Below are 25,082 nucleotides of genomic sequence, written 5' to 3' on the forward strand. Positions count from 1 at the left end.
CAGTCACATTCCATTTTGTTCTGGGACTTACTGGTCTGAACTTGCCCAGTTGGTTCATTCTGGAGTTGAATTACCTCTTTTTGGATGTTTTTTCAGCCTGTGACGCTAGGCTTTGGGAAGAGTATGGAGATGACTGAATGTTGGTAGAGGGACAGAAATCTATCTCCCGCAGTTCACTGCCCCAGAGATCCTTCCTCTTACTGGAGAATGTGCTGTCTCAGCCATCTAGATGGTTGTGATCTGCAGAGAAGGGGACATCACAAACATCTGCAGTCTGAAATCTACAATGGTCAGAAGAGGTGTCTCTAAAGCCTTTCTCTGGTAAGGCCTGACGGCCTTGTTTTTTGTCTGTCCTTATTTATGCCACCTGACCAAATTCCCCTCTGTACCTGGACACTGTGTGGTGTGCTCTGTACATGACCCAGGGAGAGGCGTGGGCAGAAGCCGCAGGGAGTCACGAGGCTGTGAATTCTTCAGGAGGTGGACGGGCCCTCCTCACTTTGCATTCTCGGGCTGGTACAGGTCTGGCACGCGGCAGGCTCTCAGTGTTCGGGGAGTAAACGAGGAAGGCCAAGAGAGATGAGAACTAAAAGGGTGAATGAATGACCCAAAGGACACATTTCACACACAGGCTATGTGAGAGCAACTTGGCTGGTGTATTCACCCGGGTGCGGGTGGGCTGAGTCTGAAAAGAGAGTCAGCACAGAAGGGGGTTTAGTGAGGGTTTTTATAAACGGGGATAGCTGACCCCCTTCCACCTGCCCTGTTCAGCTCTTTGTTTCTGGGCCAAACTGGCAGGTGAAGAATTGTTTCCTGCTACATGCAGCAGAGGATGGTGGGCAGAACGGCTGTTTGTAGTAAATTCTTCAAACAAACAACTCCTACGACCCCTTTGCCCCAGTCGCATCCATCCTTCTGCTCTGGCGGCGTCCTTATCAGGAGCGCTAGGGAGGGGTAAACTTCCTCTCCATCAGGGAGGGAGGGGGAAGGAATGCTGGCTGCGGCTGTCTGTCAGATCTACAAAGTCCAGGGACTCCCCAGACTCGTACGGCTATTGTTTTACAAGCCTAAGTTTTGCATTAACCACATTATGTCCTATACATACTTTTCGGGTCCCCACCTTGGATAAACCTAACGAACGATTTTTGAGTCCAGATGGAACACTAAACCAAAGATTCCCATGCTGCCTTCTACTTAAGAGCTGTGGGGAGGGTGGGACTTGAAGAGTGAGTGGTTGGTTTAGGCTTTTTGACAGCTGGAGACTAGTCCTCGGACAGCGCTGCCCAGCTAACGTTCCCTGGGCCGGTTGTGTCAGAGGGCTCATTGGAAGTGCGAACACTTGGGTTTTGCCCACATGCACTCAGACTCGAGAGGATGAGGTTCAGGCCTCTATTTTTCACAAGCAGCCCAGTGATAACCAGGGGGTAGGTTTGGGAACCAGGGTGCTAACCAGAGACTCCAAGAGTCTTGGAGAGGGACTGAACTGCCTCCTGCCTGAGAAAATTTGGCTCCAGCCACTTCCTAGAGCATGTCAAACCCCACCTCCAGCTCCAACGGGGCCACTCAGCGCTGAGTCGTCAGGAGAGCAGGCAGCTCCACCCTCCCCACCCCAGTGCTACCTGTCAGACCTGAGCTAGCAGCGCGTGCAGCCAGAGAGCAGGGCGGCTCTAGAAAGCAGGCACGGCTCCTTGCTGGGCCTGGCTGCCTGGCCATGCTCTGGGCACTCTGGCCAAGGTGGGTGGCCAGCAAGGGGCTGCCTCTCCTGGGGGCAGTGCTGTTGTGGAAGAGAGAGAAGAGGGGTCCTCAGTGGCAGCGGGTAACGTACCTGATCTTACCTGGGAAAGTGGGCTGGAGGAGTCCTGGGAGCTGCAGTCCCCTGTGAGGACCAAAGCCAGCCCGAGCACTGGGGTTTGATTTGGGGCTACCTATTTCTTGCAGATGACCGGGAAGAACTTAGAGAGATTGGCCGAGACCTTGGCTCTTGAAAATAATCCCCTCCAATTAGGAAATGGAGGGCAAGGTCGTGTGCCACTTGTCTGGTTGGGTGGTTTTTGCCAAGAATGCTCTAGTTTGACTGTAGAAGCCACTGTAGGGAGAAGGAATAAGGAGCCTGTTGGGATTGTGAGGAATAGTTTCACTGCTAGGAAGTTGCACCTTGATGTTATCTCTCCTGAGCCCGGCTGCGATCTCCTCAGCGACTCATCAGACCAGTATAGGCCGGGTGACTCTTGGCTTCTGCTCACCTGCCCACTGCCTCCTGGGCGGTCTTCTAGGCTTTGTCAGGGAGCTAGTGGGTGGGGTGGGTCACAGCTTTCTCTTTTAATATTTAATCTCCTCAAACACATTACTCCAGCTGTCACTGCAGCTCCCAAGCCACAATGGGGGCCCAGTGGCCTGAGGGGCGCTGCAAGTTTGTGGTGCATGATCACCACAGTTCAGGTAGTCCCTGCTGGAGCTTAGATTTGAACCCAGGCCTGATGGATTCCGGGGTCACCACCAAGGTGCTGAACTCCCAACACCTGAGCCCTGGCAAGGTCTCCCTGGTCCCCACACAGCGACATCAGTGACCCTGTGCCAAGCTGCTGCTCCACGATGGGGAACTCTGAGCTGGGAGCCACTGGAGGGAGGGGACCAGGCCCCACGCTGGCTCCATGGAACTGAGTCCTGGAGTTCTGTTGTTTCAGCGGGAAACCCACCCATACTATGACCTCCAGGTGAAGGTGCTGAGGGCCAGAAATATCCGGCGCACAGACCTGTGTGAGTGACCCCATCTCCACTCCTCCTCTACTTCCTTTCCCTGGGGCCTCCTCAGAGCTCAGCCGGGGCTGGCCTGAAGGGAGCATAAGCGTGTGCGTGAGAGTGAGCGTGTGTGGGGGCTGGCGCTGGCCCTGTGAGGGAGGCAGCACTGTGAGGGGCGGGCAGGCAGGAGCTGTGCAGACCCCGGACTCCTCCCTGAGTCTAGGAAGTGCCTCCCCAGGTGAAGTGTGTGGCCGGCTGTCCCTGCAGGTGAATACCTGCTCTCCGGGAGCTTTCCATGCCAACGCTCACGAAGGGGGGGAATTTTATTGCACAAAGCAGGTAATATCCATGAATTACTCACTAGTCTGTGTGGCCACATGATCTTTCCAACTGGCTGCTGCAGGATTTCTGTTCAGTTGACTGGGAGGTGTAACTGGTTAAAATGGAGTCACGGACATCAAAACTCTCCCACCACGCCACGTGGGCAGCCTCTTCTCCCCGCTCTGCTCCCTCCCATCCGCCCCAGCCTCCTCCAGGAAACCTTTCCAGCAATAAGAGCTTGAGACTGAGGCCCTCCCCCCCACCGCCCGCCCCTGTCATACCTGCAGTGTCCAAAGCCGACTGCTACGTGCAACTGTGGCTGCCCACGGCGTCCCCCAGCCCTGCTCAGACAAGAACAGTGGCCAACTGCAGTGACCCTGAGTGGAACGAGACCTTCCACTACCAGGTCCATGGCGCTGTGAAGGTGAAGCCAGCAGGGGAGGGGCCGGGGAGGGAGGGGAGCTTCCCAGGTTCTGCCCTCCTGCCCTGCCTCAGCCCCGACCTCCTGCCTGCCTTGTTCCCAGAACGTCCTGGAGCTCACCCTCTATGACAAGGATGTCTTGCGCAGCGACCTGCTCTCCCTGCTCCTGTTTGACCTGAGGAGCCTCAAGTGTGGCCAACCCCACAGACACACCTTCCCGCTTGACCACCCGGTGAGCCCACCAGTGCTGGCAGAGAGTCTGGCACACGGCCCCCACGAGGGGGCTCTGGGAAGTACAGGACAGGCCTCCATCCCGCAGCTCTGACCCTGTCAAGGTTTCCCGCCAGTACTTCGTCCTCGCAGGAAACCGAAGTGTGAGCTCCTTGAGGGCAGCATGTTGTCTGCCTCAGCCACCACCGAACCCTCGGTGTCTAGAACAGCGACCAGCACACATTTTGGAGTGAATGAGGCTCTGTGCAGAGGTGCCACTGCCCCTCCTGTGTCCTTGACAAGCCACAATGACAATATCCCCTTCCAGTCCCTGGAGCCGAGCAGGGATGGGGGCAGGGACAGTCCTGGAGGCTTTCTGAGCCTTTTAAAAATCAGTGCTCCCTGCTCCCTCCATGCAGGATTCACAAGAGCTGCAGGTGGAATTCGTTCTGGAGCAGAGGTGAGCCCAGGCAGAGCCACTGCCCCCCTATTTACTCTGAGACTCAGAGATTTGAGTCATGGGAGCTCCCGGCTGCCAGTCACCACGTCCCACTGTGGCCTTGCAGGCCTGGTCTGAGAGGGAATGGCCTGGTCTCGACCTCCGTTTGCATGTTGGACAACAGGTCCACCCGCCCCAACCCCCGCCACGCTCCCCAGGCTCTTCCAGCTGCTTTGGTCACATTATTATTGCAACAGCCACCCGAAGGGGGCCAGATGTCCCATGAGCCCCTCATCCTTTGCAGCCAGGTGCCTGCGTCTGAAGTCATCACCAATGGGGTCCTGGTGGTGAGTAGGGAAGGCCAGCTTGGGGCTGTCCCTGGCCGGGGGGCTGCGAGGAGTCCGTGACTGAGCCTGTCATGCCCATGTGCCTCTGAAGGACCCTCAGCCCCTCCTCAGAGGGGAGATGTGCTAGGGAGGCATCTCCAGAGAGGGACAAGAAGCTGCCTGGCACTTGGGTGGACAGCCAGGACCAGCCTTCCTACCTGTGCACAGCATGTTACTCACCTGGGGTCCTGGCTGCAGGGACTGCCTGAGGAGATGCTATCAGGACCCCTCACCTCCTCCCCTTTCCCTACCAGGGCCCACTTCCCTGCGTCCTAGGGGCTGGTATGACCTGGGGGCCTGCTACAGAAGACTCCTACCCACAAGACCCTGGGATGGCTGTTTTCTGGACCTTGCCCCAGATACTCCTCCCTCCCTTGGTGGTGGTTGGGGCCCTGTGGAGGGCCCTGTGGGCTGTCTGGCTCCCACAGGCCTCTGTTTTCTGCAGGCTCACCCCTGTCTGAAAGTCCAGGGTACCCTCTGGGGAGATGGGACGACCCTGCATCGAGAGTATGGTGAGTCTGGTCAGTGGCCTTGGGTCTTGCCTTCACTCCTAGACTTGGGGCTGCTGATGTCAAGGAGGTGAGTCTAGGGCAGGAAGTTCCTAAATTTTGCACTGCTCGAAGCTGACCAAGGATGGCATGGACTGTCCCCAGAGGTAGTGAATTTCCTGTCCCTGGAAGTGTTCAAGCATAGAGGTTGTATTGGTGCAACTATTGCTCTGCAACAAATCCCGCAAAATCTTGATGGCATTTAAGAAACGTTTATTTAGCTCACAGATCTGGTGGTCAGCTGGGGCTTGGCCCATCAAGGCCAGGCTTGGCAGGAGTGGCCTGGCTCTGTTGTGTGTGTCTCTCATCCTCCTGCTGGGACCAGCAGACTAGCATGGGCATGTTCTCAAGGCACCAGCAGAGGCGCAGAGAGCAAGCCCAATTGAGCAAGTGCTTGTCAAGCCTTTGGCCACATCCTGGCCACTAACTAACATGTTATTGGCCAAAACAGGTCCCGTGGTTGAACTCCAAGTTGGAAGGCTGGGAATATAGTCAGCCTCGTTAGTGGGAGGGGTCACAGGGCAAAGAGTGAGAACACTGGGGACATGAAGAACTGGGCCATCAATGCAGAGTGCCACAGAGGGCAGCCCCCCATGGAGGGGAGGAGGGGTCCAGATGTGGGATTGCAGTGGAAGCTGTGCGACAGCTAAGATCCCTCCCAGTGCTGACAGTCTGAGTCCCGCCCAGGTAATATCGAGCACTTACTCTGAGTCAGGCACTGTGCTAAGCATTTTACATACATATTATCTTGTAACCCTCATAACCCCGTAAGGTAGTGCAATCATTATTCTCTTTCAATTCACAAGATCAAGGCTCAAAGAAGAACCTTGCTTAAGGTCACACAGCCAATAAGTAGTAGAGCCAGGATCAAACCCAGGTCTGTGACACTCCGGGGCCCATTCTCTTAACCAAAGATTCTGTCGTTTCTTCTTACAAACGGCACGTTTCCATCTCAGTCCACAAACCTTGGTGTGAATGAAATGTCACTTTCCTGATTTTCCCTAAGTCCCTCCTGCCTCAGGGTTATGACAAGTCCCTGGGTCTCATCTAGAGCAAGGAGCTGCTGTGGGGGGTGGGACCCCATCTGGACCTCTGCTCCTCTGGTATCTGCCGTCCTCGCACCCTTAGGGTTTCTGTTGCTTCCATGTCGTATTTGGGGGCAGGGACTCATGTGAGGCTGCCTGTGGTCCCCTCTGCCTGGCTGTCATGCATAGCCATTTCTCTCTGGGGTCTGGCCTCCTCCCCAGAAAGCTGCTGGGAAGCAGGGCAGGACGCTCCTTGGCCCACGGGCCCAGCCTTCACCCTCCTGGCCTGGGCCTCATCCTCTGGCCCAGCTGGCCCTCTGTCTTCCCCAGGATGGACGTCCTCTCTGTACCCACGAATCCCATTCTTCCTTCGCCCTCCTCTGTGAGTCCCTTCCCTTCTCCCAAGGTCTTAACGCTTTTGGAAACAAAGGCCAGAGCGACTTGCAGCCTATTTCTGTTTTCTCTCTGGCCACAAACCTCCTCCAAGGCAATGAACACAGAGCCTAAATGGAGGTAGGAGATGAGGGAAACCACCAGTTGAAAACTGGTAATTAATATAATAATGGATATATAAATTTATATGATTATACATTATATAGTTAATATAATAATGTCAAAACCACCAGCCCCGTGGGCTCTGGGCAGGGGCCCTCTTCCTCCCTGTTCCCTGCCTTTCTCCCTTCCCTAGGCATCTGTGTATTTCCCACCCTCCTCCGGGGTCCCAGTTCTGACCAGGACAGGTTATATGACCCCAGGAGTCCTTCATGATGTGTTTCCCATGATCAGAGTGGCTGAGAGTGAGCAGGGGGATAAGAGTTGGCATTTCCCAGGGGCAGAGAAGAGCAGAGTTTTGCTGCTTGGGTGTTGCCATCATGAGCCGCACATGCACGAACCCACACTCACCCTCACCTGGGCCCTCACCCGGGCCCTCTGTTCTCAGGCTCTAGGCAGCTCCAGCTGGCAGTGCCCGGGGCCTATGAGAAGCCACAGCTCTTGCCCCTGCAGCCTCCCGTGGAGCCAGGCCTCCTGCCCACCTTTACCTTCCACGTGAACCCGGTGCTGAGCTCCAGGCTAGATGTGGAGCTGGGGGAGAAGCTCACGACTCTGCAGGTGAGTGAACCACGGGCAAAGGCCGGGGTCATAGAATCGGCTCAGCCAGAGGAGCGTTCCAGAGCCACCCTGGAGGCACATTGCTCTTCCACGCCAGAGAGCTCCTTGGGTGTTTTCTCCTCCCAGGGTGGCCTGAATGCAGAGCTGGAGACTCAGAGCAGCAAGCTGGGCAAGGGGGGCATCCCGCTCTCCTCCCTGCCCATAGGCCAGGAGGAGCAGTGCTCCGTGGCCCTGGGGGAGGTAAGGCCTTGCCTGGGTGCTGGAGGGTGCTCTTGACCACCAAGAGGGGCCCAGGGGAAGGGCCTGAGAGACAGAGCAGATCAGGCCAGTGTGGAGTTCAGCCATGACATCCACACTGGGCCAGAGTTACCCGAGCAATGGGGCTGCAGGGGGGAGGCCATTTCCCTGCACCCCGCTCAGCGTGCTCAGGGATGGGCTTGCCGTCTCTTTTAGGGCCAGGAGGTGGCTCTGAGTGTGAAGGTGGAAATGAGGTGAGGTGGAACTTCAGGCGGAAGGCCTCTTGGGGCCAGGCTGCAAACGTGGGGAAATACCCCAGCATGCTCTGCTCTCCTGCCCACGAGGCTCGGGCCGTGGGGGTGGCACCTTCCCCTTCCCAGTTTGGTGCTGGTAGGAAGTCCCTTGGGGTGTTTCTGAGGGTTTCCTCAGAGTGTGGGCCTGCTCCTGTGAAACACGGGCTGGGCCTAGGCTCTCCTCCACGGGACAGTCACCCAGTACCCTGCCCCTGCTCCACTTGAGGCAGCTCTGGGGACCTGGACCTGCACCTTGGCTTTGACCTCAGTGACGGGGAACAGGAGTTTCTGGACAAGAGGAAGCAGATCGTGTCCAAGGCCCTGCAGCAGGTGCTCGGATTAAGTGAGGCTCCGGACATTGGCCAGGTATGGAATGGAGGAGGAGCTCCATCTTGTCTTCAAGGTCACTCTTCCCTTGAAAGGACTAGTGTGGCCAAGAGGTGACAGGAAGCCCGGTGGAAGCATGGGAGCATAGGAAGCAGGGAGCTGGTCTGTTGGCCTGAGCTGATGAGTGCAATCAGGAGAGTCAGGACTTTGTATGGAACGAGGGCTGAGCAGCCCTGGCCAAGGGTGGAAGTCGTCTTAGTCTGCTCAGGCTGTCGTCACAGAATACCACAGACTTGGTGGCTTAAACATTTACTTTCTCATAGTTCTAGAGGCTGGAAGTCCAAAATCAAGGTTCCATCCATCAGGGTTGGTTTCTGATGGGGCCTCGCTTCTTTTTTTTTTTTTTTTTGGAGACAGAGTCTTGCTCTGTTGCCCAGGCTAGAGTGCTGTGACATCAGCCTAGCTCACAGCAACCTCAAACGCCTGGGCTCCAGGGATCTTCCTACCTGAGCCTCCTGAGTAGCTGGGACTACAGGTGCACACCACCACGCCTGGCTCATTTTTCTATTTTTAGTAGAGATGGGGTCTCGTTCTTGCTCAGGCTGGTCTTGAACGTCAAGCAATCCTCCTACCTCAGCCTCCCAGAGTGCTAGGATTACAGGCGTGAGCCACTGCACCCGGCCGCCTCTTCTCTTCTTGATGGAGCCTTCTGTGTCCTCACATGGCCTTTCCTCTGTGCATGTGTGGAGAGAGAGCCAGCTGTCTGGTGTCTCTTCCTCTTGTAAGGACACCAGTCCTATTGGATTAGGGCCCCACCCTTATGACCTCATTTCACCTTTATTACCCCCTTATAGGCCCTATTTACAACTAGCCACTTTGGGGAAAGGGCTTCAGTATATGAATTGGGGGGTGGGGAGGCACAACTGAGTCCGTAACAGTAGTCAAAGGGATTTGGAGGTGGAAGGTCCATGGGATCTGGGCATGGAGAAGTCAGCCTGTGGCTGGGAGGCAGGGGAGAGGAGTGCTGAGAGAGAGACCTGTGGTGGATCAGGCTGGTGGCTTCCTCCTGGCTGCGGATGTGCCCAGGAGACGGAGCCCCTGCCCAGCGCTGACAAGCCGAGCAAGCTTAGATGGTCCGTTCAGCCAGTAGCATGCCCACTCTGTGCCAGAGATCTGCTCTGTCTCATTCGGCACTCAGAAGCAACAGTGCCCTTGGTGAGCAGTGGCCAGGGAGCATTTTCTCAAGACAGAAAGAGAAAAGTGGTTAGGGACAGAAAGCGAAAGTCTGGGGTAGAACGAGCCAAATCTTTGTGGAAATGTTGAGTAGCCCAAAAGCTTCGAATGTGGTCCCCCTGGGCACCTCTGATCCTGAAGAGGACCTTGGCGTTTGCACACCTCTGGTGTCTGGGGGCAGGCCCAGGCTGCTTGCTGGTCTTTGTCACTTTGGCTCAGTGGCTCTCAGCTGGGGGCAATTTCATTCCCCCCACCCCAGGGACACTTGGCAATGTCTAGAAATGTTTTACTGTCACTATGGGGTGGGGAAGATGTAGAGGGATGCAACTGGCAGCCACTGGGCAAAAGCCAGGGTTGCTAGTAAACATCTTACGACCCACAGGACAGCACCACAACAAAGAATTATCTGGTCCAAAATATCAGTAGTGCCAAGGTTGAGAAACCTGCTTTAGCTATTTTGGGTGAATCAAATATATCTTCCAGGTACATACCTTCCTGCTATTACAATGGTTAAGAGACATCTCTGGAGCCATACTGCTTGGGCTTGATAGCTCATTACACTGTATGATCTTGGGCACATCATTTAACCTTTCTGTGCCTCAGTTTCCTCATTGGGAAAATGGGGATTTCATTGGGTTGCTGTGAGGATCCAATGAGATAATACAGGCAAGGCTCTTAGGATAAAGCCTGCCGTGTATAAGCAATAGTGTAGAAACGACAGTGGTGGTAGTTAGCATTTTTACTCTGCAGGTGCCTGTGGTGGCTGTGTTGGGTTCCGGGGGCGGAACCCGAGCCATGTCTTCCCTGTACGGCAGCCTGGCAGGGCTGCAGGAACTCGGCCTCCTGGATGCTGTGACCTACCTGAGCGGTGTGTCTGGGTCTACCTGGTAAGTGAGATGGGGCAGGGCGCAGAGTAAAGGAGAGCCCTGAAGGGGCAATGGTGTGACATGTGATCTGATGGAGTCCCTGAGGGAGGGTAGGATCCTGCCTCCAGGGAGAATGGGAGGGCAGGAAGAGGCTGAGTCCCCAGGGCCCTTCTGAGTGAGGATACAGGGCAACAGGGGGTGGGGGAGTCACTCACAGACTCCTGCATCCCTCCCCCGCCTGCCGTGCGCCCTGTCCCTAACTCAAGGCACACCCTCCATTCCCAGGTGCATCTCCACACTCTACAAGGACCCGGCCTGGTCCCAGGTGGCCTTGCAGGGCCCCATTGAGCGTGCCCAGGCTCGGGTCTGCAGCAGTAAGCTGGGGGCAATGTCCACAGAGCAGCTACAATACTACACTCAGGAACTGGGGGTCCGGGAGCGCAGCGGCCACAGCGTGTCCCTCGTCGACTTCTGGGGCCTCCTCGTGGAGTATTTCCTGTATCAGGAGGTAAGAGAAGAGCAAGAAGTAAACACGTGTCTCCTCTCCACTGCTCCCGTCCTCGCCCACTCCAGCTGTTTCTGCCTTATCCCTCGGGCTAAGGTCTGTGCTGACACCTTTTCCTGAAGTCTGGGCTCTCCTGGGGGGAAAGGGTGAGACACCAGGGTGGGCTGACATCATGTCACCTTTCTGGCTTCTGTTAACTAAAAAGATTAACAAGGGTTATACTTTGGAAAAACCAGAGCTTTATTTCTTATAAAGGGTGGTAGCCTGGCAGCCATTCCTACATGCTGGAAGGCAGAGCCCTGGCCAGAAGCCAGGCACACGTGATTCAAAGACAGACAAAAGGAGATTGTAAGGAGCAGGGCGGTCAAATATACATATTAAACAAGCTATAGGAGGAGTATGAATATTTATGAAGGGAAATAATGCATTTGTAATTGTGCTGTACGTCTCTCCCGTCCCATGATGGCTGGGAACTCAGTTTTAAGGTGTTTCTGGGCTCCCCTTGGCCGAGGGGGGTCCATTCAGTTAGCAGAGGACATAGGGTCTTATTTTTAGTTCACAGTGTCCCCCTTTTGGCCGAGATATGCCAGAGTTAGTAGCAATGGCCAGACTTCATTCTGTCTCGTTACTGATGGGGTGGGAGAGCTGTTTGCCCCAGGTCCATCTACCGGGGCTGGGAACCTGCGGCCTTGGGGCCACATGTGGCCTTCTGGATCCTTGAGCACAGCCTTTTGACTGAATCCAAATTTTACAGAACAAGTTCTTGGACCCCTATGGCTGAGGAGAGGTTTAGAGCCGTAAAAGCTAGCAGCCAGTTGAACATTTTGGGCCAGGTGGGAATGGGAGTGGACAGGTACTCGTTAACTCTTTAAAATCTTTTAAGCAACATAGTTGAAAACCAAATGCCAAAAACAAAGTTATAAAATTAATTTTATCTATAAGTATTACGCTACTATAGTCTTAGTTTTAGTTACAGACTTATAGCAATTAGTTATATAATCATAAGTATTTTGTTAAGGCCATTGTATGCCTCAAACTTGCCCTTACAATCTCATGCACCTCCCTCTTACGCGACACTCCCTGGGCCTAGAGGGAGGAAGATCTGTTGTGTGATAACGGGGCATAGCTTGTCTTCACAGCGCTGGCCTTGCCGACACAAGGTCTCTCTTGGGGGCATGCCACACCCCGCCAGGTGCTGGTCTCGGACCACGGGGATGAGGCCAAGCTGCCTCCCTTCTCTCCTGCCCAGGAAAACCCCGCCAAGCTGTCTGACCAGCAGGAGGCGGTCAGCCAGGGTCAGAACCCATACCCCATCTATGCCGCCGTCAACGTCCGCACCAACATCAGTGGGGAAGACTTTGCAGGTGCCTAGGTGGGGGGACGAGGGAAGGAGCTAGTGGAGGTGGCAGTGGGAGGCTGCGAGAGGCCAGGGCTAGCAGAGTACAAGTGGGGGGCGCCACACACAGGGGCCCTGGAGAGCAATGGGGTTGCTGCCGCCTGTTCTTGGCGAGGCTGGTTCCAGCTTGGGCACAAAGGTCCTGGTGGGAGACCCTGGTGACTTTCCCTTCATTTGGGCCCCCAGAGTGGTGTGAGTTCACCCCCTACGAGGTCGGCTTTCCCAAGTACGGGGCTTATGTTCCCACTGAGCTCTTCGGCTCGGAGTTCTTCATGGGACGGCTGCTGCAGCTGCGGCCTGAGCCCCGGATTTGCTACCTGCAGGGTGAGTCTCAGTTGGAGGGCTGGGGACAGACAGGTACGCCGGCCAGGCCCTGACAGGGGTGGGGTCCTGTCTGTCTCCTTAGGAGTATGGGGCAGTGCCTTCGCAGCCAGCCTGGATGAGATCTTCCTGAAGACTGCGGGCTCCAGCCTCGGCTTCCTGGAGGGGTACAAACGCAGTGTAAACGTCACAGGTGAGGGTAGCGACCCCGACCCCTCCCACACTGCTCTCCAGCAGTAGGGCCCTGGCAGAGGCATGAAGAATGAGAGAGGGGACGGCGAAGGACTTGTCTGTCCCACTGGATTCAGGGAAGTCCTGAGGAAATGACTTCCAGCTCTGGGTCTCTGGATGCCCAGAAGTGTGATAAGAACACACCTCTGAGTTCTCTGCTTGGGCTCCAGTTAGCTCCGCTCAGCCCAGGAGCACGGGGTGTGTGGTTGCCACTCTGTTCACACCCTGCAGTGGCTCCCCTTCTGCCTGGTCCTTAAATGACCCACGAGAGCCCTGCTGCACAGAACACCTTTCCCACCTGTCCCCCAAGGGTAACCTGTGCTCTGCTTTTATGAGTCAGCTCAGGTGTTTTTTGTCTAATGGATTCTCTTTTTGACTCCATCCCTCCAGGCTGATTGAGGGTCTTACCACCACGTCCCCTGGGACCACGTGCACATCCTCATTGTTGTCCATCCCTTGGGGCATTGTTATGATTTGTCTCTTTATGTGACACTCCCCGCAAGCAAGCCATGAGCCTGGAGGGCCAGGCCCAGGCCCTATTCACCTTTGCATCCTCATCCTAGCACAGTGCTGGGCACATAGTAGCTGCTTAGTTAGCATTTGATAAATGAAATTCTGATTGGAAGCTGTATACATTACTTTATTTTCAAAAGGGTAAGAGATAAATTATTAATAAATGCAATGTCATAGGCAACTTTCAAAATATGGGGATACAAAAAAAGTCCTGTGAAAGGGATCCTGTGAAGCAGTGGTCAGAGGCTGGGAGGTATGTCGGGGAGGAAGGGGATGTGGGGAGGGCTCACGTGTAGGCGAGGGGCCTGAGCTGGGATGTCACTGGACAAAGGAGGACACCACTCCTTACTATGTTCTACTGTCCCCACGCCTGCCTAGATGACTGCCAGGAGCTCCAGCTGCGTGACCCCACGCGACTACATACGAGGCTCTTCAGCCCCCAGGGCCCCTTCTCCCAGGCCGTGCTGGACATATTTACCTCCCGCTTGACTTCTGCCCAGAGCTTTAACTTCACCCAGGGCCTCTGCCTGCACAAGGACTATGTGGCTGGCAGGGAGTTTGTGGCCTGGAAAGGTGGGTTCTGCACTGGACGGGGGTGGGTGAGGTCCCCCTTCCTGCCTGTGGCTTGGCTTTCTGGGGCCAGCGCTGGCTTTGGTCTAGGGCACGGAGCTGTGGTCTCCTGCTGCCCGGGGGCTGACGTGGGAGGTCTCTGATTACTGTGCTGGAAGGTGGAAGGCAGGGCTGAGGGGCTGGGGTGGGAGACCCCGAGGCTGTCAGGGAGGGAGGGAGGGAGAGAGAACTCAGAGAGAACACGAATGAAGATACGAAGAGAAGGGGGCAGCTGGCAAGAGCAAGCGCATCTGTCCCTGTGCGCGCACACGCACCCCGCAGACACACACCCGGACGCCTTCCCCAACCAGCTCACCCCCATGCGGGACTGCCTGTGCCTGGTGGACGGAGGCTTCGCCATCAATTCTCCGTTCCCGCTGGCTCTGGTGCCCCAGAGAGCGGTGGACCTCATTCTGTGCTTTGACTACTCCCTGGATGCCCCTTTTGAGGTGAGGTAGGGAGGCCGGGTGGGGGGGCTGGAGAGGGGCAGGGAGGGAGGGAGGAGGAGGAGGGGGAGGAGGAAGGAGGAAGAGAGGGCTCTGCGGAGGGGCCTGGCTGGGCACGTAGGGATCACCCTTCACGGACAGCCTGGGTTCTACTGTGTGTGTGGCCGGGGCGCCTTCCCGGCTGGAGGGGCAGAACTGCAGAGATTATGGGAGAGTGAGACAGGAAGAAGAGGCCACAGAGCGTCCTCAGGAGTCTTCTAACCTTGTCTGCAAGAGACCCCTTGTTCCAGATCCTGCCCCTCCATGATAGAATTCCCTGTTCGAGGCCGGGCCTGGGTCTGCTGTCCTTCTGTTACTCTGGTAACAACAGAGCCATGAGGGTCCCCTCAGAGAGACTCTAGCAGCAACTTCCTCAAGCTCTGTAGGCCAGTGGACAGGTGCTGCCGTCAGCTGTGGTTCTGGTCGTTTGCTGGAGCAGCCCTTCCTCCCTGGCCCCTCCCTGTCCTCCTGGGTCCTGTGAGAGCACGGGAGTGGAGGACTGATGAAGCCTCCCTCATCTGACACTGACCTTCTGTAGTCACTGAGTGTCGACCTCGTGAAAAAGAAATCAGCCCCTGACCGAGCGGAGAGGGGTTGGAGCAGGGAAGGCCACGGGAGTTACGGTGAGCCCTAGATTGATTTTTTTTTTTTTTTTTTTTTTTGAGACAGAGTCTCACTCTGTTGCCCAGGCTAGAGTGAGTGCCGTGGCATCAGCCTAGCTCACAGCAACCTCAAACTCCTGAGCTCAAGCGATCCTCCTGTCTCAGCCTCCCGAGTAGCTGGGACTACAGGCATGCACCACCATGCCCGGCTAATTTTTTCTATATATATATATATTTTTTTTTAGCTGTCCATATAATTTCTTTCTATTTTTAGTAGAGATGGGGTCTCGCTCTTGCTCAGGCTGGTCTCGAACTCCTGAGCTCAAACAATCCGCCCACCTCGGCCTCCCAGAGTGCTAGGATTACAGGCGTGAGCCACCGCGCCCGGCCTAGATTGATTATTGATTATTGCTAATCTTCACAACAGCCCCACTGGGTAGTTATCCCCATTTTTATTTGACACAGGAAGAATCTGACTCAGAAAGGTGATATCACCTGCCTGAAGTCACTCAGCTGGTCAGAGGCAGCGCTGGCCTTGAAGGCTGGGTCTGTGTGCGTCCAGGTGGGGGACAGGGCCAGGTGGAGGGAGGCAGGGTCAGACGCTTGCCTCCCTGCCCAGGTCTTACAGAAGACAGAGAAGTACTGCCAGGACCGGGGAATCCCCTTCCCTCGGATAGAGGTGGGTCCTGGGGACTTGGAGGAGCCCCGTGAGTGCTATCTGTTTGCCAAGGCCGATGACCCCTGCTCGCCCATTGTGCTGCACTTTCCCCTTGTCAACCGTACCTTTCGAACACACCTGGCCCCAGGTAAGGGGAAGCCCTGGGGTGGTGATGGGATGCTGTTCTTGCAGTGAATCCCCTGCAGTCCAGGACAGTGTGCCAAAGCAGGCCACCCGGGGGGGTGCGCTGCCCACTGCTTCCTGGACCTCAGCATTCACACTGGGCCTTCTCCTCCTGAGGGGCTGAGAGCTGCGATGTGGGTCCAAACGAGGCCCACACGGAGCCAGCCAGATGTCCTGGGGCAACAAGGCTTCTGGGCTGTGCCAGCCAGTTCCACAGAGTGCCCCAGCCTGGCCCCTCTTCTGCTTGCCCACCCACAGGTGTGGAGCGGCAAACAGCTGAGGAGAGGGCCTTTGGGGACTTTGTTGTCAACGGGCCAGAGACCCCCTACGGCATGATGAACTTCACCTATGAGCCCCGGGACTTTGATCGGCTGGTGGCCCTGAGTCGGTACAACGTTCTGAACAACGTGGAGACTGTGAGGCGCGCCCTCCAGCTGGCTCTGGACCGGCGGCAGGCTGGGGAGAGGGCTGGGGGCTGACCCCAGCAGAGGAGGACTGTGACAGAGAGGAGAGAGCTGGGCTCTGGCCAGGACGGTCGAGGAGGAATGGGGGCGCTTTATGGGGCTCTGTTCCCCTGTCTCTAGGACCTGCCTCCAGGGCCCCCAGGCCCTGGAAAGTGCTTGTAGAATTGCACCTGCATGTCTGGGGGAAAATGGGCAGAACCTCTCGGCAGGGGCTCCTGGGGAGGTAGGGCAGAAGAGAGCAGTGCTCATTGTGCAGCGGGTGTGGGCAGAATCGGGCAGCAGTCTAGCCGCAGGGCCCACCCCAAACACAGACCTCAGAGGGCCCAGCTCCTTGACGCTCTCCAGAGCAGGGGCTGCAGGCTGAGGTGCCGCCGCCCTCCTGACACGGGGACCCCACCCGAGCTCCTGGAGGCTGCTACCAGGAAGGCCGAGAGGCCCCGTGGGTGGGTTGCCAGTCTGTCGCTAACTCCATCGTCCTGCCTCTGACCCTCCCTCGCCTCCTGGCCTCCCTTGCCCCTCCTCTCAGCTCCGCCTTCTCTGCCCAGCCTCCCAGAGCCTGCTGGGCTCCGGCTGGTGGGGGTGCTCGTCTCCCTGTGAGTTCCCCACTGCGGGTTACCTGTGCTCGCTCTTTAAATCTGGGCCACAACCTCTGGTCACACGCACAGCTGCCCCCTCATGCAAATATAGCTTCGCTGTCCCCAGGAGCTAAATGGGTGTGCCTAGAGGCACAGAGTGGATGTGCGCCTGTGGGTGGGGTGTGGCAGTTCCCAGGGAGGGCAGCCGGGCGGGACGGGGCAGGGCTGAGGGTGGGTGCAGGTAGCCTGCCTGGGTTCCCGCCTCTTTCACAGATGCAGCCCACGGTCTGAGCCAGTCTCTGTTTTCCTCTACCTTTTTGTATTTCCCCTGACCCGCCTGGGACCCTCCAGATATCTAGAGCCTCCCTGTGTGGGCAGATTTAAGATTTGTGCGAGGAGATCTGCTCTGACCAGGCCCTCTCCATCTGGCCTTCGCCTCTGCAGCGTCCTCACCCCACCACCCCGGTGTGCAGCCACTGGGCCCTGCAGTGGCCAGGCGGCCTCACACGCCTGAGCTCTGGCTGCTTCTGCCCCTGAGCCCCGAGTGCCCTATCTGGCTGCATGGCCTGCTCTTCCCTCTCACATACAAACATGCCGAGACCAAAGTCACAGTTCCTCTTTCAATCGGGGACACACATGCCAGGGGGCCTCACCAGTCCTGATTCTGAGAAGACCCTAGTTCGTGCTCCCAGCTGTGAGGAGGGTGGCTGGAGCCTGGCCTGGGACCCTGGCCCTCCAGCTGACGCGAGCTGTGAGGGCCGGACAGCCAGTGCTTTGGTGGCATGGGCTGGGGCGGCTTGGTTCTCTCCTGCCTCTTCGTCACTGCTGCCCTTGCAGTCCACCGCCTTTGCCTCTTGGCTCAGCAGTGAGAGGTCTACTGGGGGGAGCAGCCCTAGGCTGGCCCCTGAGCTCCTGCTGTGGACAGTGTTGTCACCACTGCTGTGCCTGCCATCATCAGTAACTTACTTGAACTTTCATAGAGTTCACAACTTAGAACTGCACAGAGTTCTTGGAACTCGAAACTCAGAGTTCACAGAGTTCTTAGAACTTCACAGAATTCACAGCTTAGAATCTTCAGCCTTCACTGTCCCTATGGCATCAGGCTGACTCTGGCCCGGGAACTGTCAGCCCCCAAGAGCAGGGATTTTTGTCTCTTTTTTGTTGTTCACTGCTGTATCCCCAGTGCCTAGAGTACCTAGGTGCTCTGTAAATATTTGACCAATAAATGAATGGGAACCCACATTCTAAGAGATGGCTTATCACCCACCAACCATGAAAAGGTGTGCAACACGCTACTCCAGTGGTTCTTAACCCATTTGGACCTTTTCAAAAGGCAGGGCATGTTCCTCATCCACCTCCCCCACTCGGCCCCTCTGGACCGTGGAAACTGAGGCTTCTGCAGCGAGGCCCATGTGGTCCTTCGCCTGCGTTTCAGCTGATTCAAGTTGGTACCACTGAAGCCTCCTCTCGTCCTACCTCCCTCTGGCCCTCCAGTGCCTCTGCCTTCCTCTTCCTCCCACACTCTCCTGGGCTCCCTAAACACTGCCTGGATTTTCTGGGGGTACCTCAAGGCCCCTGAAGGCGTGTAGATTTCCAGTTCCCTCTTGAGTACCAGGAAAAGCTGCACTCCCTCCAGTCCCTTTTCTCCCCACCACTACCTCCCCACCGACCTTGCCATCCTTTGGTTTCAAACAAATCGTCCTCTGGAGAAATTTCAAAGGCAGTCCTGAGTCTTGAGACACACTTGTTTTATGCTGAACCGTGCCTTTTCTCTCCCCTCTCCCCTTTCCTGCTTTCTGATTCAAGGCTCTTCCACTCTCCCTGTCTGCTGCGTCAAAGGCTCTGCATTCTGCTTCTAGTATTCTGGTGGTTCCTCTTGACAATGTCATTGACATGCAATTTACATGTGATAGCATGCACATAAGTGTATAAGTGTAGAGTTCAATGAATTGTGACAACTTTACACATACCTGTAAATACCACCACAATCAAGATATGGAACATTTCCATCACCCTAGAGAGTTACCTTGTGTTCCATCCCAGCCCATTTCCCCACCCCTGGTCCCAGGTGACCACCGGTCTGCTTTCTGTCACTACAGGCTAGACTTGTCTTTTCCAGAGTCCCACATGATTGAATTATGTAGAATATACTCTTGTGTGTCTGGCTTCTCCCATTCAACAGAACGCCTTTGGGATTCATCCATGTTGTGTTCATTCCTTCTTATTACTGGGTAGGAATTATGTGGTTATACCACAATTTGTTTATTCATTCCCCTACTGATAGGAATTTGGGTTATTTCCAGTTTTTAGCTTTCATTAAGCTCTTAATACTTAAACATTTATTTTTAAAAAATCCATTTTAAAAGTCAGTCTCTATTTTCTCTCCCCAATGAGAAAAGCATCTCAGTGCACTCTCAGTTCCCTACACTCCTGCCCTGCACACGGCTCCCCACCCACCCCAGCCACCTGGAACTTTATTTCCAGCGTATTAAAAACTTCAACATAGGCCGGGCGCGGTGGCTCACACCTGTAATCCTAGCACTCTGGGAGGCCGAGGTGGGCGGATCGTTTGAGCTCAGGAGTTCGAGACCAGCCTGAGCAAGAGCGAGACCCCATCTCTACTAAAAATAGAAAGAAATTATATGGACAGCTAAAAATATATATAGAAAAAATTAGCCAGGCATAGTGGTGCATGCCTGTAGTCCCAGCTACTCGGGAGGCTGAGGCAGGAGGATCGCTTGAGCCCAGGAGTTTGAGGTTGCTGTGAGCTAGGCTGACGCCACGGCACTCACTCTAGCCCGGGCAACAGAGTGAGACTCTGTCTCAAAAAAAATAAAATAAAATAAAAAAATAAAAACTTCAACATAGAAACTTTTATTTGCACTTTACAACATTTTGTTGATTTATTTGCTCTAATGAGGGACTGTGGATGGCAAAGTCTGAGTCTTATAAGTCTGGAGTTGTCTTTTCTTGCCCTGTGACTTATGAATCACAGTCTGGATGAGTATGGAATTCTTGGTTCAAACTTACATTTACTCAGGTATTAGTGCCTTCGTGCATCTGGTGTTGCTGATGGGCAGTCTGATGTCGGTAGATTCTCATTCCATTGTAGGTAATTTGTCTTTCCCTAATTTTTAGGACTTTGATTTTCAAAAGTTTAATTATGATTTTTCTAAAATATAACTTAAATATCAGCAAGCTTTTTCACTTTCTAGATTCATGTCTTTTTGAAGCTCTAAGAAATTATCTGCCAATTTTATCAAAACTGCTCTTCATTCTCTCTTTCTGGAATCTGTATTAAACAGATATAGAAATATCTGAATCAATGCTCTGTAGACCTAAACTTTCTCTTTACACATTCCAGCTTTTCATTGTGCTGCATGGTGAAGTTTTTCTTGGCATAATTATCCAGTTCATGAATACAATCTTCACCTGTGTCCAGTCTGCTCCTCGATTTGTCTTCTGGGGTTTTTTGGTTTAACTTTACCATCACATTTTCCATTTTAAGTTCTCTAATACAATCTTTTCCAAAACTACCTGTTTTCATTGCACAAATAGGCTTCACTCTTTTAAATCTGATGATGTTAATATATGTATTTTAAGTCATTTTTCTTATTGTTCTATGAATGATTTCCTTGAGGTAGGTTCTTTGTTGCCTCTCTTTCATGGACTCTGCCTTCTTTATATATTTCGAGATTGGTGGTTGTAATCTCAGCTGTGAAAGAGTTCTGTGCATGCCCTGGGCTGTGATGGCTCCTGGCCACCAGTCACTGGCCATGCAGTGGCAATGATGGCCTGCAGGTGGCAGTGTGGGACCCAGGGAGGAGGCTGAAGCTGTGTCACTGTGGGACTGTCACAGCCTCGAAGTGACCCTGCAGCCTCTGGGTACTGAATAGGTGGCAGCTGTGGTGTGGAGGGCACCTGACAGAGTGGCAGCCCATGCGTCCCGCCAAGGCTGCTTGTTTACCTCCTTCGTTTAGGGCTGCCTCTGAGTTTCTGACTTATGAAAATTTCCCTTTTTTGTTTTGAATCACGGGTTATGAATCTATTAACCTATGTTTATATCTTTTTCATTATTAATATGATGGGTATGGTGTGTAGAGGGTGCTATCCTTTGGATGTTCTTCCCCTCCAAATCTCATGTTGAAATCTGATCCCAAAGGTTGGAGGTGGAGCCTAATGGGTGGTGTTTGTGTCACGGGGGTGGGTCCCCCATGAATGGACTAATGCCCTTCCTGGGTGGGGGTGAGTTCTCATTCTGTTAGTTTCCACCAGAGCTGGAGTTAAAAAGAGCCTGGCACTCCCTCCCCCAGTCCCCCCCTTCCTCTCCCACCATGTGATCTCTGCACATGCCAGCTCCCCTCTGCCTTCTGCTGGGAGCGGAAGCAGCCTGAGCCCTCACCTGAAACAGAAGCAGGTGCTGGCGCCACGCTTCTCATGCAGACAGCCCACAGAATGTGAGCCAAGTAAACCTCCTTTCTTCATAAACTACCCAGCCTCAGGTATTCCTTTATAGCAACACAAATGGACTAAGACAGGGAGTAAGTAGAATATTACAAAGGAGAAGTCCTGGTTTCAAGATAAACAACACAGAGGACAGAGCAAGACCCCTGTCAACATTTTTTTTTAAATTAACTATTTTAAATGACACAGTAAATTTTCTGAAGTTTTTAAAGAAATAATTTAGGTTAAATTATTATATAATACATCTAAAATAATGAAGACATTTTAGGTATTGTTTTACAAATTTTATTCTACCGGTATTTGAGTTGTTTGATTACTTATGTGTTTTCTTAATCCCCAAGTGCACCATCAATCTGGACTGACGTTCACTCTTCCACTGCACCAGTTGATCTGAGAGTGAACACATACAAGAATAAGGAGCCTCTTAAGCTGAGAGCTGCCAGGCCTCTCGAAGGCTCTCGGAGGCCTGCCCACAGGTTGCTGTGAGGGTGAAAGGAGCTGAGGTGTGGAACGTGCTGAGCGTAGTGGCTGGCACACTGGGACTTTTCAGTACATCATGGTTATTATTTGGCACAGGGCACTGATTGCTCTAAGCTGCCAAAAAGGAGTAGCCTCTTGGCTGGTGCTAAATGACTCAGTCCTCATCACTCCCCCCTCCCTGCCAGGTGCATTCTGCCGAGCAGCTCGGCTCAGAACTGGGCTTGTGGCTGCCACACTTGGGGAGGGGAGGTTACGCTGCCAGGGTAATCAGGCCTGTGGTCTCAACACTCCCCTAGGCCGGGGGAGGACCTGACCTTCCGAGATGTTTCATAGGACTCACTCCTTGTCTGTCCCATGGATCTGCCTCCTCTCCCTTTGTCACCTTCTAGCTGGGAGGAGGTGTTCCACTTCTGTGTGTCCTCATGTGTACACGCCTGTGCTTTCTTTTCTTTTGTGAGCTGTGGCAGGGGTGGTGCTGACTGGCCTAAAGAGATGAGGAAAAAGCTCTCAGTGTAGGAGCCACCCAGGGGGTGGAGTCCCAAATGTCTCCATAGATCCCTGCCTTGCTGAGGTTGGAAGATTCAAGGTCCCATCCCAGTGTGATTGTTACTGCCACCACCCAGGGAGCAGGCCGGCATCTTTGTCAAGAGCTGGGTTTGGAGTGCAGCTGGAGCCAGGGCAGAAGGGGCCTGTGGCCTAGAGCAGGGCTTCCCAGCCACTGGCTGCTGTACTAGGATATTCCTGAATGGGAGACAAAGCTCCCCAGCCCTCAAGGTGGCTGGAAGGGCCTGGGCTGTTAGGAGCTGCTAGGTTTTGAATGGTGGTATCCCCTCCAAAATTCATGTTGAAACTTAATTCCCAATTCAACAATATTAAGAGATGGGCCTTTGGGAAGTGATTAGGTCATGAGGGTCAAGCCCTTATGAACGGGATTAGTGATCTTTTAAAAGGGCTTAGTTCACCCCTTCCCTCCCTTCTGCCATGTGAGGACACAGTGTTCCTCCCCTCCGGAGTATAAAGCCACAGGGTGCCATCTGGGAAGCAGACAGCAGCCATCATCGCACAACCTGCCAGTGCCTTGATCTTTAACTTCCAAGCCTCCAGAATTGTGAGAAATAAATTTCTGTTCTAAATTGCCCAGCCTGTGGTATTCTGTTATGACAGCCCAGACTAAGACAGGAACCCTCTTGGCCATTCTCTTCCAGCTACCTGCAGACTTGTCTGTGTACCCTGGCATGCCACACCAATGTCATCACTTTCTAGGACTGCTATAACAGGAAAAGAGCTGGGAAGTACAGGCCTAAGGAACCACCTGGCCATCCTCAGCCATAACATTCTTGGATTGCCTGCTATGACCAACAGCTATGAGGCTACATCCTTTGCACAAACCCCCTTCCCTGCCCTCACCACGCTGGCAAGAGGCTCCCCAGATGCACCTTCAGGGTTTCACACTCAGTAGAAGGCCTGTTGACCCAGGCCTAGAGGCTCCTTTGTTACCCACTCGTGATCTGTGCCTTCCTCTGAGCAAGGACTGCTGCTGGCAGGCTGCCTTCTCAAGTCTCCCCTGGTGTCCCATATTCTGGTGACAGAGGGAGTCTACATGTGACCAGGGTCACTATCCTGGGCTTCTTGTCTCATTCCCAGACTGAATCTGGCTCCCTGAGCCTTGAACCCAGGAATCTGACCCTGAGTTGGGTCTACACAAGCAGCTCCAGACTGGAGCTCTCAGAAAAGTCTTCCTGTGGGGACCAGCTGACCCTAGGGAATTGGGAAGGAGAGGCAGTTTGGGGCTCCAGGGCCAGAGATCCCCTTTCATTGAGGGCTCTTATGGCCAGGGACTTGCCACCACAGCCTGTGTCAGCCTCAAGTCCTAATGTTTCTAGCTGTCATTGAAGACTTCATCCATTAGCAGGTGTAAGTGCCCTACTATGGGCTGGAGGAGCCCAAGGCTGTAGGAGTGAGGTGGATGGGCAAGAGAGCAGCTAGGGAGCAGGCTGGGCATCCAGGACTATTCTGGAACCTGCTTGCTGGGTGATCCGATGCATGGAAGTGCAGAGCTTTCGGCTCTGTCTGCACTTCTGCCCCTTTTCTCTGATACCCTCAACCCCAGACCTCCTTACTACCAGCTGGTCCTAGTTTACCAACCAGGGAGGGTCAGCAATCTGCTCAGGCTGCTCTTCTTGCAGAGGACCTAAGTCGCAGTCATACTGGAGCCTCCAGTACTGGCTTCCTTCATTTCAATCCCAGTGAGTGGCCCTGGCAGAGCTGGTGGAGAGGCCACTGGGGGGTCCTTCCTAGTGGGCTCAGTGTGAGTGGGAACAGAGATGCAGGGAGCCAGGGAGAAGGCTGAGTTGGAGCTGGGAGGGACTTCAAGAGGCTACCTAGGTCAAGTCCCTCATTTTAAGATGTAGAATGATGTTGCCTTTCATTCCTGATATTGTTCACTTGTATTAATATTTTCTCTCTGCTTGATCAGTTTAGTGAAGAGATTTCTCAGTTTTATTAATATTCAAAAAGAGCTACATTTTGCTCTTGATCTTTTGTATTATTTGCCCATTTTTTATTTAAATGAATTTTGTTATTTATGATTTCCTTCTACTTTGAGTTTACTTTGCTCTTTGTCTAGTTTCTTAAGGCAGAAGCTTAGACCATTTATGCTTGGTTCTTTTCTTTGTTGAAAAATTGCTTTATTGATGTATAATGGATATACAAAGAACTGCAGATATTTAATGTGCAATGTTTGATGAGTTTGGACATGGGCAAACACCTGTAATGCCATCACCACCGTCAAGGTAATAGACATATTCAACACTTACCAAAGAGTCCCAGTGTCCCTTTGATATTTTATTTTCGTTTTGTTTTGTTTTTGTAGTAACAACACTTAACATGAGATCTGCCCTCTAAAAAAATTCTGAAGTGCACAATACTGTATTGCTAGCTATGATACTATGTTGTACAGCAGCTCTCCAGAACTTATTAATCTAACAAAACCGAAACTTTATGCCCATTGAACACCAATTCTCCATTTCCCCCACGTCCAGACCTTGGACACCACTATTGTAGTCTCTGCTTCTATGAGTCTGACTATTATAAATATCTCATATAAGTGGAATCATGCAGTATTTGTCCTTCTGTGATTGGCTTATTTTATTTGGCATAATGTCCTCCCGGTTCATTCATATTGTTGCAAATGGCAGAATTTCCTTTCATTTTAAGGCTGAATAATATTCCATTATGTGAACATTCCACATTTTTTTATCCATTCATCTGTCAGTGGATACTTGTGTTGTTTCTACATCAGACTGGAAGAAAATACTTGCAAAAGACATGTCTGATAAAGGACTGTTATGCAAAATATACAAAGTACTCTTAAAATTCAACAATAAAAAAACCAAACAACCCAGTTAAAATATGGGCCAAAGACCTTAACAGACACCTCAC

At 53.4% G+C, this 25,082-nt stretch overlaps 1 protein-coding gene across 1 annotated transcript; it reads left to right on the plus strand.

Moving 5' to 3' along the window:
* Nucleotides 1–1,711: 1,711 nt before the first annotated feature.
* On the plus strand, nucleotides 1,712–16,137 carry PLA2G4F (phospholipase A2 group IVF). Its single transcript, XM_069492212.1, has 20 exons — nucleotides 1,712–1,816; nucleotides 2,685–2,757; nucleotides 3,348–3,484; nucleotides 3,585–3,713; nucleotides 4,111–4,151; nucleotides 4,435–4,477; nucleotides 4,962–5,028; nucleotides 7,030–7,199; nucleotides 7,326–7,439; nucleotides 7,653–7,690; nucleotides 7,960–8,095; nucleotides 10,040–10,176; nucleotides 10,441–10,663; nucleotides 11,910–12,024; nucleotides 12,243–12,380; nucleotides 12,463–12,570; nucleotides 13,500–13,694; nucleotides 14,013–14,179; nucleotides 15,437–15,623; nucleotides 15,917–16,137. Exons 1-20 carry the CDS (start codon nucleotides 1,712–1,714, stop codon nucleotides 16,135–16,137), a joined length of 2,544 nt encoding a protein of 847 aa, XP_069348313.1.
* The last annotated feature ends 8,945 nt before the right edge of the window (nucleotides 16,138–25,082 follow it).

This window comes from Eulemur rufifrons, chromosome 2 (genome assembly GCF_041146395.1).
Source record: "Eulemur rufifrons isolate Redbay chromosome 2, OSU_ERuf_1, whole genome shotgun sequence".
Lineage (NCBI taxonomy): Eukaryota > Metazoa > Chordata > Mammalia > Primates > Lemuridae > Eulemur > Eulemur rufifrons.

Excerpts from the sequence above, each read along its gene's own strand:
- PLA2G4F (XM_069492212.1), top strand. The coding sequence starts at position 1,712 with ATGCTCTGGGCACTCTGGCCAAGGTGGGTGGCCAGCAAGGGGCTGCCT. Across the intron at positions 7,200-7,325 it reads AGAAGCTCACGACTCTGCAG|GGTGGCCTGAATGCAGAGCT; the intron begins GTGAGTGAACCA and ends TTCTCCTCCCAG. Across the intron at positions 8,096-10,039 it reads AGGCTCCGGACATTGGCCAG|GTGCCTGTGGTGGCTGTGTT; the intron begins GTATGGAATGGA and ends TTTACTCTGCAG.